The sequence below is a fragment of the Delphinapterus leucas genome, chromosome 10 (genome assembly GCF_059928025.1).
Source record: "Delphinapterus leucas isolate spDelLeu-1000000601 "Yukka" chromosome 10, BTC_Dleu_Yukka2, whole genome shotgun sequence".
Taxonomy (NCBI): domain Eukaryota; kingdom Metazoa; phylum Chordata; class Mammalia; order Artiodactyla; family Monodontidae; genus Delphinapterus; species Delphinapterus leucas.
Window position 1 is genome coordinate 66,667,791 of NC_143138.1, and position 15,048 is coordinate 66,682,838.

At 57.6% G+C, this 15,048-nt stretch overlaps 1 protein-coding gene across 1 annotated transcript; it reads right to left on the minus strand.

The window, feature by feature from the left end:
• Positions 1 to 1,450: 1,450 nt before the first annotated feature.
• On the minus strand, positions 1,451 to 6,466 carry LOC111174160 (uncharacterized). Its single transcript, XM_022572493.2, is given in 1 exon segment — positions 1,451 to 6,466. A coding segment is annotated over 1 exon segment (3,759 nt). The 5' UTR covers positions 5,854 to 6,466; the 3' UTR covers positions 1,451 to 2,094.
• Between the last annotated feature and the right edge of the window lie 8,582 nt (positions 6,467 to 15,048).

Sequence of the window (15,048 nt, forward strand, 5' to 3'; positions counted from 1 at the left end):
GAGCCCTGCCTGCTGCTGGCAGTGCTCCACGTCTTCTTGGTCCCGTGCACACTCCATGTGCCTGTGGGTGAGCACGTGGCAGGGTGTATGTGCACACGTGCGATTATGTCTGTGTGTATGTGCTCTTATGCCAAAGGAGATGGCAACAGCACAGTGTGTGCAGCGGTGCCCAGGGGCACATGTGTTTGCATTCTGTGTGCACCCAGGCATGCTTGCTTGCATGTGCACACGGACGCTGTAGCTAGCTAGTCCCTAGAGCCACTGGTCCTCTTCCTACCTGGCACAGGCCTCAGGATCGTGGGGGCGGACTTACAGTGTGAAAGCTGGACATGGGAAGAGGGTGGACCATGGACCATGCCCAGGGGTGGGTGGGGGCTGTGATGACCTTATATCATTGGCCATTTATAGTCTCTCCACGAAGGGCAGCCCCTCACTCTCAGGTGTGTGTGGGGATAGCCAGGTCTTTGCCCTTTGTGGAGAGGACAACCTAAGACGAGAACCCAGGGTTGGGACAGGGGCATGGCTTGTCCCTCAGCTCCCAGCCAGAGGGGCACCAGCAGGGTAGGGCTTCAGTGTCTTTTTTTAAAAATAATTTATTTATTTATTTTGGCTGCATTGGGTCTCCATTGCTGCAGGTGGGCTTTCTCTAGTTGCAGCGAGCAGGGGCTACTCTTTGTTGCAGTGCATGTGCTTCTTGTTGCGGTGGCTTCTCTTGTTGCAGAGCACGGGCTCTAGAGCGCAGGCTCAGTAGTTGTGGCACATGGGCTTATTGGCTCCGCGGCATGTGGGATCTTCCCAGACCAGGTATCGAATCTGTGTCCCCTGCATTGGCAGGCGGATTTTAACCGCTGCACCACCAGGGAAGTCCTGGCTTCAGTGTCTTGGCTTCAACCTCCAGTTGCCCTCCAGGCAGGAAGTAGCAACACCAGGTGAATTCTTCTTCTCAGCTCTTCCAGGCCATGGAAGACATGGACCTTTATTCCTACCCCCACTATTCAGAGCCAGACAAGGTCAGGGGCCGTGGCTTCTAGCCACTCCCCTGGCCAGAGGGACAGTGGGAGGCCCTTTAAAACAGAGTGGAGCTTGGGACAAGAGCAGGGCAGTTGGCACTGGCATTGCCCCATAGCCTCTATGAAGATCTCCTGACGAGGCCTTTACCCTGGCCACCCTGTGGGCAGAGGCTGCCCAGTTTGGGAGGCACAGGAGGCGAAGGGAGCCCAAAGTTGACAGTTCTGGCTCCCACCAAAACTAGATAGTCAGAGAGGCAGGATAAGGTGTGAGTCTCCATGTCCTCAGAGACTACAAAGCAGGCCAGAGCCTCATCCCCCAGCTCAGGTTGTATCTCCCACCCAGGATTCAGGATTTATCAGCCCCCCACCCTGATTTCCTGCCCCAGGGAACCAAAGGCCAGCACTCCTATACCTTCATATTCTGACTGGCTGACAGAAGCACCTGCCAAACCAGCATAGAGCTCCAGCCAAGGTTCTGACTTTAGGAGGTATCTGCATTATCAGGCCAGCTCCCCCAGGAAGCCCAGACTCTGACAGGGACCCTCCTTGGGGGTAACAAGTGCTCCAGGGCCCCAGCCATCTGTAGAATTGTTTGGCTGTTGTCAATGTTGCTGGCCTCAGCGCCCCGTAGAGGGCCCAACATGGGGGAAGGCAAGCAGTCTTTTCCTCTGGAGCTAGGGGAGGGGGCTGCCCGCCCCCATGACTCACTCCAGGCTGTGTGGGTTATTACATTATGTTTGAAATTGCCATGGCAACGAGCTGGCAATCAAGGGTAATTGAGCTTGTCGCCAGGGCAACAGGGCAAAACCCACAGCCGCCACTCTCTGTGGTTGCCCTTGGGGTGCAATAAAGGTCAGGCTAGACCAGGGCCAATGTCAGCTGTGGGGCTGTGGGGCTCTCTGGAAAGGATAGGATTGCCAAGGCCCATGGAATTCCAGTGTGTAGAGGCAGGGTATGCCTTGGCAGTGCCAAGGGCCCCATCCCTGACCACATGCCTGGATCCCTGCCCTTCCCTCCACCACCCTGTGCCTAAAATATGCCACAGTGGTCAAAAGAAGCAGAACCAGAAAGAACTTTTATGTGCTCACAGGTGGTACTTATAGGTGGCCCATGGGCCCTCCTCCTTGTACTCACGGTGGCTGAGCTACAGGCTCTGGAAGGAGTCCTGGGACGCCATGATGGAGCCTCCAAGCCAAGCAGCAGCAGCACGGTGCAGAGAGCCCAGCACAGTGGCACCGGGGCCCAGCTCCTGTCTCAGACACTCAGGAAAGCCACTCAACAGGGTGCCGCCACCGTCCAGCACCACACTGGCCAGCAGCTGCTCCTGCGGCTTGGCCTCCGGCCGGCTGATATTTAGGATGGCTAGTTGTGGAAGGCCTGGCTGATTGAGGCCTAGCATATTGGGCTGGAAGAGGGCCTCGGGGCAGCAGAAGCGCTCAGAGCCCAGTGTGATAACCGGCTTGTCTGGAAGCAAAAAGTCCACCCGGGCCGGGGCCTGGGCACGGGCCATCTCAGCTGTCATGTCAATGGGCACATAGCAGCAGGCCTCTTCAATCTGGTTGACCAGCCATGCCTTGAACAGTGACTGGCCACCTGCCGGCAACAGCTGAGCCAGGTATTCAGTGAGGTCAGCACCCGCCACATCCAGCCGGTAGGTGTCAAGTGGGGCCAGATCCCCGGTGATGATGGGTGCCACAGAGGAGGTGCCATGGCCACTGCCCAGCACCAGCCCAGTGGTCCGCCCATAAGCATAGAGTGCCAGCAGGGCCTGATGCACTGTCTGCATGGCTGGCACATGGAAATGCTCAAAGAGTATTTCAGCCACCTTTTCTCGGTTGGTGCATGGTGAGGTGGGTGAGTCCGCCACAAGCACAGCCAGCTCCTCGGGCTGCACACCCAGCCTGCAATAGAACAGGTGCTGCCACAGCACCTCCAGTGCATCCCAGTCAGAGACCACTCCTCGATTCAGCACCGAGTAGGAACCCTCTCGGTTCTCAGGCACTGCGTACCTGGGCTGGCCATGGACTGGATGCTGGAGCAGCTGGATGCGTGAGGGCAGCACACTGAGGACGTGGTCCTCTCCAGCCAGCCCACATTTGGTGAAGCCTGAGCCTGTGTCGATCACCACAGATGCCATGTCCTGGTAGGGGTCCCGTGAATGGCGGCAGAGCACTGGGGACCGTACTGGCAGAACATCCATGGTGGGCACCAGCTCATAGCAGGCCCCTCGGAGAAGGCCAAGCTGCGCGACCACTGGCGAGTGTGTAATGTCCTCAGCTGTCAGCTTGAACCGGGGACCGTGGGCCTCAGTGCCCACCGTGGCCGTGGGCAAGACCTTGCAGCCAGGACCAGGTGTGGTGAATGTGAGCAGGGAAGGCTGCTCCTCCCGCTCCCTGGGGCAGCTGCCAGCTTGCCAGGATGAGAGCCGAAGTGAGCTGAAGCTTTGACCAGCACTGACACCAACATTTTCTCTGTTTACATAGACACAGGTCTCCTCAGGGGCCGGGGTCACCCGAAGTACCCCCACATGGGTAGGCGGGCCCAATGGCTCACCTTCCTGGCACAGGGTGGAGGCCTGACCAGGGTCCCTAGTGGTGGGGGGACCTCTTGAGAGAGTGGGCTTTTTGGAGATGGGGGGTTCTTGGGAAAAGGGAGGCTGCCTAGTGAGAGAAAGCTGCCTGGCAATAGGGGCTCCAGTGAGAGGGGCCCGACCAGGAAGTGGGGGCTGCTTGGTGGAGGGGGCCTGCTCAGCTAGGGGTGGCTATCCAGAAAGGTGGGTCTGCCTGGGAAGGGGACGCTGCTCTGCAGAGGGAGGCTGACCGGCCGAAGGGGGCTGCCGGGAAAGGGGATGCTGCTCAGCTAGTGGGGGCTGACCACAGAGTGGGGCGTGCCCAGCACCTTTGACCTGAGGGCTGTCAGGGTGAGCAATAACGACCTCTTTCTGATTGTGGTTGCCTACATCCTCCAGGAGCAGGGGTCTGGGCACCTGCTGGTTTTTGGCTGGTGGTACAGGCTCTGGGGTCTGCTCTGAGTTCATCTACCGCAGTTTCTTGGCCTGGACCATAGAGGTGTCCTGCATCCCGGAGGCATCCTGCATCCAGATGGTGTGACTAGTTTCGGTTTTTTCAGCGTCAGGTTTGGACCAGCCAGGATCATGGGTATGGCTCAGTATCCTCTCTCCAAATTGGAGGGGCATTCCCAGTGGAACATGCCCAGTGAGCATCCCCATCCTGATGGGTGTCTCAGTACCAGGGGAGCCTCGTGACTCCAGGTTGAGCCTGGCCTCTTTGGGAACCAGGGCCACCTCTCGGTAGCTTCCAGATGAAAGGCTGAAGGGCACAGGGCTGGACACCATGGGTGTGGTGGACCAGGAGCTGGAGCCATCACTGTCAGGGGAGAAGATAGGCATGGCCGATGGCCGGGTGGACAGCGTATTTTCAGAGGCATAGATGGATGGGTGGCTGGGCATGAGGCCCACCAGCACTGCCCTTGAGCCCATGGGGTCATGGCACAGCAGCCCCATCCTGGTGTTGCCCATGGCCATATCAAACACCAGCACACGGTCTTCCACAGCATCCCGGAGCTGGCAGGTAGGGGCACTGGAGGCGGGTATCTGCATGGCTTCCCTGGGAGGCCGTACTGTGGGGGAGTTGTGGCAGGTTACTTGGTAGGCAGACGGCGCCACATTGGAGCAGGTGTTGCTGCAAGCATTGAGGGGCTGCTGACCTGGCTGAGAGCTGCAGATCTCCTGGTTACCCTGCTTGGACTTGGGGGTTTCTGGGGGCCCTGAGCCCGGTTTGGGGCTGCCTGGCCTGGAGGTACAGACCATGGGTTTCTCCACTTGGTTCTCAGGCTGCCTTGATAACACCGGCCTTTGGGCAACCTCGAGCTCCTGGGCCTGGTCTGGGGACTCTTTTGGAGTGCGTGCTGGGGTGGCAGGCTCATCCTGAGAATGGAAATTCACTTTGTCCTGGCAGGATGTGACCCCTTTGGGAGACTCCAACTGGATAGACCATTGGTTGCCACATTTCCTGGGCAAGAGGTCTTGGGACAGGCCCTTGGTGATGGCATTGGTATCCATCAGGTGGTCAAGGTTGCAGGTGTAAGATTCAACTGCTGCTGACATTGAGATTGTATCCAGAGCTGGAGTATTTGCCTGAGTTGGAGTTGGAATTGGAGGAGCCTGAGCTGAACATGGGCACTGGCCCTGGCCCTGAGCTTGGGCCGGAGCCAGAAGAGGACCTTGGGCTGCAGCTGAGCCATCCTCCCCTGAAAGAAAATACAGTAGCCACCGGCTCTTCCTAATGCCCAATGGGGCTATCTGTTTGGGGCTGCAGGGGCCTTTGCCCCAGCCTACTAGGACTTTAGCTGGAGCCTTGCCCTCCCCCGCCATCTGCACCTGAAGCCAGGAACAGCAGAGTCCGAGCTGGGCCACGTCACTGGTGCCGTCACCATGCCTGCACACCGGTAGGGCCGGGGTCCTGTTCTCTGTGACGAGATGTGTTTGGGCTCCCACGATAGAGCCTGGAAACGAGCTAGTGGAGGAGAGTCTCAGGGAATCCTCAGAGGCCCGCTCACAGCCACATTGGGAGCTAACCTCAGCAGGGTCCCAGAGTTGCTGGTGACTGGGCTCGTGGGTATGGGCCTGGGAGGCTGAGCCATAGGACCCATCAAGGATGGCCTCGGTGGACAGTGACAACCCCTGCCTCAAGTATACAGATCCTGAGCTTATCCATGGTCCCTGGGACCCTCTAGGGCCACCGCCCAGCTGCTGGCTGCCAGCTGAGGGGTGGCCCTGGGAGCCCGATGGATCAAGGGCCCCCACTTTCTTGGTGACTTCCATAGTCCTGCTCCATGCCCTAGGTGCCCTGCACCCACTTCATTGCCATGTGTGGCAACCCCACACATCACAGCCCCCAGTGACCTGGGGGAGGGTGAGAGAGTGTGGGAAACCAGGGGCCCCACCCCCCTTAGGAATGGGGGCCTGCCCAGGGAATCTTGAGAGGTAGAAAGGCCAAGGGACCCCAGTGAATTCTGCCAACCCTAGACTGGCCTCCTCTCTCCTTGCCAGCCAGGTGGCCACTCTGCCCAGGCCAGCCCTAGAGGGAGGGCAGTGCTCCTAGAGGCGAGAGCGTGTATAAGGCCAAGGGAAAAAGGTAGGCAGGGGAGATACTGAGGAAGCCCCTGGGTTCCCAGTTTACCTCAGATGCCAGACTTGGCTCTTTCTCCCCATTTCCCACGTGGCAACTTGAGACTTAAGCCCTGACCCAGGGATGCAGTTCCAAGTGTGTGACCCGAGGCCCCTGTGGGGGGCAAAGCCCCTTCACCACTCAGTCCTGAGAGGCAGAAGTGGGTGAGGGGCCCAGGCTCAGGCTCTAACTCCCCTCCCCCATGTTCCCCAGCTCCCGCTCCAGGGACATCAGCTCCTTGGCAGTCTCTCTGCTCCAGATGGCTTTCCCCTGCCTGTGCCTCACAGAGCCCCCTCCCCAGAGTCACATGTCCTTGAGGCCCAGGACCAGTATCCCACAGAGGTGGGGATGGGGACGACACGGGTGGGAGTGGGGCCTCTGCTCAGAACCCTCAAGTCAGAATGTTCTAGCTCTTGTCATATTGTGTCAACTTCACCTTGGCCAGAAGGGGGGCAGAACACTGGGCATAGGGCTAGGCCACCAGTGGAAATTACAGGATGGGGCACAGTGGGGACACAGTGGTTAGGGGGCTGTCCACACAGTGGGCACAGGGCTGGCTACACAGTGCGGGTATGGTGGGTGCAGAACTGGGTACACATTGGGCACAACTGCATACGCAGTGAGGACAAGTTGGACAAAGGACTGGACTTGGGTAGCACACAGAAAAGAAAGCTATTAGACGAGGTGGGCAGTCCTACCCTCCATTTTGTAGATGGGCAGAGGGTCAGGGAGGAGTGGGACCTGCCTGGACAACCAGCCGAGGCCCAGATGTGCCCTGCAGCCACAGAGGACAGGCCTAGTTTGGGGAACTGACCAGTGCTACAGGCCTGAGTCTGGAGGTTCTGACTGGGGCGGGGTCAGACCTTCCTCCTTCCCCCAGCTATGAGCTCTGGGCCTCCTCCCTCTGTCCTCCAGGGCTATCCTTTCAGGCCTCAGTCTTTCTACGCAGGAAACAGGTTTGTGGAGAACGAAGCTGTAGTCTCGTCCTCTGAAGCGGTGTGTTTTCACAGAAGTTAAAAATAGTGCTTACGGTTGGCCGTGGGGTGTGAAGCGATGTGACCAGGGACCAAGGCTAGCTCTGTGCTTCGTCTGCACTTTCCTGACTCGGCACTGGGCAAAGCCTGACTCAGCCATGTCTCAGGCCCCCGGACCCCCTCCCCCTTCCCCAGATGCTGCCTTCAGTTAAGAATGGGGATAGATGTGGCTGGACACTGCTGCTCACCACACACTATGGCCCAGGAAGGTGACAGAGCCCAAGGGTCTGTGGTCTGCACATGTGTGCATTCACACACACATACTTGCTGAACACTATTAACTTCATTAATCTCTGGCCCCAAGCAAACTGTTTTTTAATTTTATTTTGTTTTTCCCCATGACAGAGATGCTAGTAGCAGCCTCCTGTGTTTGTGGGAGGGCTGGAGAAGCATGGTAGGAGGCCCTGAAAGTCCCTGCCTGTCCGACCACTGAGCCATCCCCCCACTCCTGCGAAAGTGAGGCATAATTCTCCCTTTCAGGGCTGGAGTCCTCATGAACAACTGATCTGAGAAGGGTGTGCCCCACTAAGGAAAGACCAAAGAAGGCAGCCCGGAGAGAGGAGAAAGCTTTTCCCACCTGGGAAGCAAACACCCCTTATAGCAATAAGAACAGTGACTGCTATTGACTGGGCCCTTCCTCTGTGCCAGGCAGTGCTGAGCACTGTAACCCAGCCTCACAGCAATTCAACAAGAGCCGGGTGCTGTCACCCTTATTTTATAAATGATGAAATCAAGGCACAGGGAAGAGAGAGAATTCACAGAGGTTGCAGTGAGTTGTAGAGCCAGAATCCGAAGCCAGGCCACCAGGCTCTGGACCCACACTTCAGGAAACTACAATGCCATCACAGGTGTCATGCGCAGGGCCACGTTGGCATGGACCCTGCTGGAGGGGAGCCAACATGCCTCCCTTCCGAGTGCTGCAGCCCCAAGCCCCCACCCAAGCTGTAACCCACATGGCCCTGTTCCTCCTCCCAATAGCTTAGCAGGTGGCTCAGGCATGGGAGGGGGCATTTTCCTGGGGGGCACTAAGCCAGTGCCTCCCAGGAAGCTGTCAGTACTGAGTAGGGGCTAGTTACATACCCTGTGGGACCTGGCTGAGTCTCTTGTACTCAGAATTCTTGGCTAGCTGAAGCCCCTCTGCTTTATCCAGCTGAGGGGAGGGGCAGCAGGCAGTTAGAGAGGATCCCAGGCTGGGCCCCTTCTACCCAGCCCCCTCCTGCACCCACCCCTCATCCCCCCCATCCCCTCCTCCCTCATCAGGCAGGGACATTGCCCCTGTACCCCTCCCCCAAACATGTTTTTAAATAGTCTCTCACCAGGAAGAAGGGCATCCAATTCTATTTCTGATTCTGGAAAGTGAGGAGGGCCAACATGTTACCATGGCAACCTAGAGAGCCCCTCCCCCAGGCTGAGCCCATTCCCCAGGCTGAGGGCTGTCTGGGATGGAGGGGCCAGGAAGCAACAGGAAGGAGCTCAGTCTGAGGGCGAGGCCATACAGAGGCTCCTCTATGAGGGCGGGTTCCAGCACTGCCTCCCTTCACACTTCACCTGACCCGCTCCCGGCAGGCTTGGGGGAAGGCCCCAAACCCTGTGGAGAGGGTCAGACTTCAGAAGATGGGGACAGTCACCTCACTCTGAGAAACCCTCCTTCCCAGTGGATCAGGCTGGAATCCTCCTACCTAGGAGACCTTGAGGGTGGTGGGCAAGAAGGGCATCAAGAGGAGAGGCACAGAAGGCCCCATTCTACCTCATGACCAGCCAAGTCTCCCAGACTTGCTTCTCCAACACAGACATATTTTGGGCGCTGTTGTGCTCTCAGGTGTCAGCTCTGTCAAGTCCCTGGCCCTGCACTCTTCCAGTCTACCTGCCTTCCCCTCCCTGTACTCTGGGAAGACTCGACATCTCCAAAAATCTAGGATCAAAAGGAGCCTTAGGGACTTCCCTGGTGGCGCAGTGGTTAAGGAATCCGCCTGCCAACGCAGGGGATATGGGTTTGAGCCCTGGTCCAGGAAGGTCCCACATGCTGCAGAGCAAGTAAGCCCGTGCACCACAACTACTGAGCCTGCACTCTAGAGCCCGCGAGCCACAACTACTGAAGCCTGCGCGCCTAGACCCTGTGCTCCGCAACAAAGAGTAGCCCCCGCCCGTCGCAACTAGAGAAAGCCCACGTGCAGCAACGAAGACCCAACGCAGCCAAAAATAAATAATTAATTAAAAAGGAGCCTTAAAGGGCTCCCAGTGCAGCTAACCACTTGATAATGGAGTGAAAAGCAATGCCTGTTTCCCCAGAGGTTCATCTCTGCCTACTGTCCAAGGGCTCAGACACCAGCCCTCTGTCCCAGAGGCTGCACGTGGGTAGCACTTAGGTCTGTGGAGGGAGGGCACTGCAGGTAGGAGCACAGCCCAAGCAGTGGCAGGCTTCTGAAGAGACCCACAAGGACCTTGTGATCAACACTTTCTGGGTCCTGATGGGAAACCAAAGCCCCCCAGGAGGAAGGCTGTACCCTCTGTCTGTCTCTCAGCTCTATACCCAGCACTCTGTCTGTGTTTTCCTCTCCACCCTGTGAACTCTAACTTCCTGCTTCCCTGGAAGTCTCTCCTGCTCAGGGTGCACCCATTCCACGGAGGCAGCACCATGTTTGAAGGAGCTGGCACCTTCTCCCTGCCCCGCTGCTTCACCCCAAAGAAAGGCAGTCACGGTGCAGAAAACCCCAGTCCTAGAGGAAACTATGGCAGGGTGAGGGGTGATAATCCACTCCTCATCTGGGATGTGAAATGCAGAACCTGAGAGTGCAGGAGGACATGGCTTTTGAGCTTTAAGGCACAGGGAAATTTAAATAACAGATGTTTAAACAACCTTCCCTGCAAGCCACGGTGCAGTGACCCCTCTGCTGTGATGTGTTACAGCTTAAAAATAGCCCACAATGAACTGCTCTGAGCTCCAATTGACTCAAGCTTACGTAACTCTGCGTGAAAGATGGCCAGCCGCACCAGCCAGGAGGGAGGACAACAGCACTGGCACCCCCCTGACTGCTGTCCACAGCTGGCTTAGGGGCTGCGGCCAGCTCCTCACCCTCCCTGGGAGCAGCCTCCCATCCAGGAGCCAGCAGCGGGGAGTGGGGGGAGGAGGCAGGACTTCATGCCCGGCAAGAAAAGACCTCCAACCACACCTGTGACGGGGATGTAAGGAAAGCTGCCCTCCCTCAGGGTCCCTGAGGAACCCGGGCCCAGTGGAGGGTGGGGGCGACTTTACGAACAGATGGCTGGGGCTTCCCTGGTGGCACAGTGGTTGAGAGTCCGCCTGCAGATGCAGGGGACACGGGTTCGTGCCCCAGTCCAGGAGGATTCCCACATGCCGTGGAGTGGCTGGGTCCATGAGCCATGGCTGCTGAGCCTGCGCGTCCAGAGCCTGTGCTCCGCAATGGGAGAGGCCACAACAGTGAGAGGCCCGTGTACCGCAAAAAAAAAAAAAAAAAAAAAAGAACTGATGGCTGGACTTCCCTCTTCCCTGGTGGTGCAGTGGTTAAGAATCCGCCTGCCAATACATGGGACACGGGTTCTATCCCTGGTCCGGGAAGATCCCACATGCTACGGAGCAACTAAGTCCGTGCGCCACAACTACTAAGCCTGCACTCTAGGGCCCTCATGCCGCAACTGCTGAGCCCGTGTGCTGCAACTACTGAAGCCCGTGCACCTAGAGCCCATGCTCCGCAACAATAGAAGCCACCGTGACGAGAAGCACGCGCACGTGCACCACAATGAAGAGTAGCCCTCCCTCGCTGCAACTAGAGAAAGCCCACGCACAGCAACGAAGACCCAACGCAGCCAAATATAAATAAATTAAATAAATAAATTTAAAAAAAAAAAAAAAAAAGGAACAGACGGTTGGGTCAGAGAGACCAGGGCAGGAGCCCACGTGGGCAAAGTGACTGGGGCAGCCCAAACAATTCCTTTCACCCTTTGAAGAGGGGCCTCCCCAGCTTGGAGAGACATGTCAGCAGGACCGATGCCTGGCTGAAGCTGTCACTACGGTGGAGCCCAGGGGTGGAGCTGACTCTTTGGGGGTCTCTAAGTCTCCATGGTCCAGGCCGCATGGAGTCGGTCAGGGGGGTGGACTTGTAGCATGAGAGAGGGAGCTCTGGCTTCAAAGCTGATCAAATCCTGTGATCTTGGCCACCAGCTGCTGCTTTTGAGTCCCCTGCCTTCCCTGATGCATTCCCAGATCCCAACTGCCCAGTCCAAGACTGACCACAAGTGTGCAAGTGGCTAAACCAACAAGAAAGGCAACAGATTGGTGAGAAGGCAAGGATGCCCCTGGCTCTCGCGCTCCCTCTGCCTCTGCCCGTGCTGAGCCCCAGGGATTCAGCAACTTCCCTCAGCTCCTACCACCTGAGCTCAGAATAGGAACCATCATGGGCCTGGCCCTCAAGCTCCCACAGAGCAACAGTGAGACAGGCGAGGGCCAAATACAAGGGGCCTCCTGCCACCTGCCCAGCAAAGGCTGGCTCTCAGGACCACTAGTGCGTCTGCTTCCCTTCCAAGGTTTGGGCTGCAGGATGGGTGGAGCAGAAATTGTGGGGGAATGGGTAGCTGTGGAGGGACAGGAGCTGGCCCTGGGCTCTCTTGGCATCTAGGCTCATTGGGTTAAAAAACCAACTGGAACAAACCCCAAAAGAATGGAGGGAGAGACTGAGGCTCAACTGGCCCCCCTGTGCCGGATGGGGAATGCTGGGGGTGGTTCATCAAGTCATCCCCCCTCCTCCAGGCCGGAGTAGCTCCACCTCCAAGCTGGTTGGACCCTCACACGGGCAGAACAGAGGCTCTGAGTGAAGAGATGCTTGGTTCCTGGGGTCTTCATGGGGGAGAGTTCTCCAGCCCAGCATGGAGTAAACGGTGTTTTTCATCAGGGCCTGGCAGATACTGGATCAGTGCTCAGCTACCGATTCCTGGGGCTGCTTCTCTCTGGGCAGAGGCAATAAGTGTGAGAGGTGCATCCCAGGCTTTCCTGAGCCTCAGACACTCCCAGCAGTGCCCACGTCCCCCAACCCCACCCGGCACTGGAGGGTCCTGCTCTCTCCTACAGGTGCAGGGAGTTAGTTCATGAAATGGCGCCAGAGGTGGACCCGGGATCTCATGGGCTGCACCAAGGGAGTGACGGATGAAGCCACTGTCCCAGAAAGTTCTCAGGATTTGAAATGGGGCTGTGTCTAGAGCCCTCAGGTGTGACCCCCTAGAGAGCCTTTGGATCCCTGAGGAAATTCTCTGGTAGGCTGGGGCTTTGGCATAAGGGGAATCTCAGACCAGGCTCATGGTTCCCTATCAAAGCAGGTCGGTCTACCCCATGCTTGCCCTCCAGGTGCCAGACAACAGCGACACCAGTGGGCAATCAGGAGGATGTGAGTCATCTGCTGCTTCCTCAGCCCCAGCTTTCATCCTGGCCTTCCTCCAGCCTTTATTGGCACCTGCTGGGCCCCAGCCCCACTGGAGATGAGGAGAGGAACTGACACCCGCTCTCCACAGCTCATGATGGCAATGCTGGACTCCCAAAGCCCTGGGAGAAACCTGTGCTCACGCCATCCCACCCTAGTGGCAGGCCCAGGCCCACCAGGGCCACCAGCAACCTTCTCCTTGGACCAACCATTATTCAGGCCTCCCCCAAGGCAAAGGCAGTCCAGGCTTCATTAGCCCTGGAAACCACTCAGAAAACTCCTGGTCCCCCAGCCCACCACAGGACCTAGAACCTATCCTCCCTTCCTCTCCTTCCTGGCGGCCCAGTCAGGAATTGGAACCCTGAAGTAGTTCCAGCTCCCGACACTCCAGATGGACTTAGGACTATCGAGTGGCTCTGAGAAAAGAGTTCAGAGCTCGGGGGCTGCAGCATCAGGGAGAGGGGGTGCAGCTGTGGCAAGCACCTGCTTAACTGTGTCCCCTCCCTGGAGAATCCTGGCCCTGGAGGCCCTTGGCCCAGAAACAGGCCCAAAGCCCCACATTCTGGCTACACAGGAAACCTGACATCCCCTGAGCTTCTTCCATCTCCATTCTCCAGGACTCCTCTCCTCGCTAAGCTTCCCTCCCATCCAGAGACCCCCTTCTCTCTGAGTCCCTCTCTTATGAACAGAGAAGCCCATGGTCCATAAGTTGCAGAGGCCCAGTGGGGAAGGAGCCTCAGTTCAGCTTCAGTGAAGCCTCTGAGCCTTCTTCTCACTCCCCACCCAGCTCCAAGCCCCGGGTGACCCTTAGATCCCCAAGATGAGGTTAGGGCACAAGGACTACTAGTTGGAGGGATGGAGACAGTCCTTTCCAACTGGTACGGGGACCACAGCTGTGGGAGTGCTCCAGGACATTCCACTCGCCTCTCTCCCAGCCTCAGGGGTGACACAATGGGGGAGAGAGAGCCCAAGCGTCCCTGGCAGAGCATGCAAGGCTACAACCTCCTCTGTGCCTGCACTCACTGGCATCAGAGGTGTAGGGGTAAACAGGCAGACAGAGTCCATCTCTTCCCCTCTCCAGCTCACAGGGCCCTGATCTTCAGACCCTTGCACTTGAGCGTGAGTCTCCTTTTAAGCTTTACCCCTGTCCTCAGAGTCCTTTGGGCCCCCATATTTGGGCCTCCCTCTGGCCTGAGGTGACAGAGTAGGCAACAGATGGGTAGAAAACAGCTAGGCAGCTCCAGTCCCAAGGAGACCCCCACTCTGCTTACCAGGGAGCTCTTGCCTAAACCCAGGGTTCCATGCATGGCAGGGCAAAGAGCTGGGGACTCAAAGGGAAGGGAGCCTACGCCCTTTAGCGTGAGCCAGGGTCTCCCAACTAATGAGATAGAGGCCATGGGGGACCCGAGCAAGAGAGAGGAACCAGGACTTCCCTGGTAGCACAGTGGTTAAGACTCCATGCTCCCAATGCAGCGGGCCCGGGTTCAATCCCTGGTCAGGGAACTAGATCCCACGTGCATGCCACAACTAAGAGTTTGCATGCCACAACTAAAGAGCCTGCGTGCCGCAACTAAGGAGCCTGCCTGCTGCAACTAAGACCCGGCACAACCAAATAAATAAATAAATAAATATTTTTTTAAAAGAGAGAGAGAGGAACCGCCATAGTGCATGTCCCGGGCTCAGTCACCCTGATACTCCAGTTATCCACACCAGCAGAGGCCAGCGACCCCCTCAGCATTGAGGGCACGGGGGAGGGATAGTACAAGGAGGAAGCTGTTCTCCTTCTCTGGTGGAGCCTGCCCCTCTAGTGGGTATTGTACAGTGGCCTTGACGAGTATAAATAGCCTAAGCAGTCTGCACCTTGAAGCTGGTGCCTTGAAAGTGTGGAGCTGAGTCCTTGCTGCTGGCTCATCTCTTTCAAGGCTGCAAGAGCAATGCTGGCAGGATTGGGGCGAAGGGGAGCAAGTCTCCATGACTTATCAGTGGCGGGGGGGTGTCGGGGAGAGTTGGGGGAAGGCCGCAGGTAGAGCAGGGAGCCCTGGAGTGGGGTTAGGGCCTGGGGAATGGGGCAGGCAGACTGGGCAATAGGAGAAGCCAACCTGGCTGCTGTATATCTGGGTATTCAACCCACCCCTCTCGGTTCCATCCAAAAGCCCCCAGGACCCTGTAACCTGGATTTGGGCCTGGCCTCCCCTTCCTGTTCTCTGGAGCCTTCTTGCTGACTCAACCCCTTTCCAGCCTCAGGGTATTTGCATGTGCTGTTCACTCTGCCAAAAACTCTCCCCCCGCCCCACCGCTTCTGGCACAGTTCCCACCTGACAAAGTCTCAGCAAAAATGTCACCTCCTGGGGTGGTTTCCCTTACCTCTCTATTCATCTATCTAAGG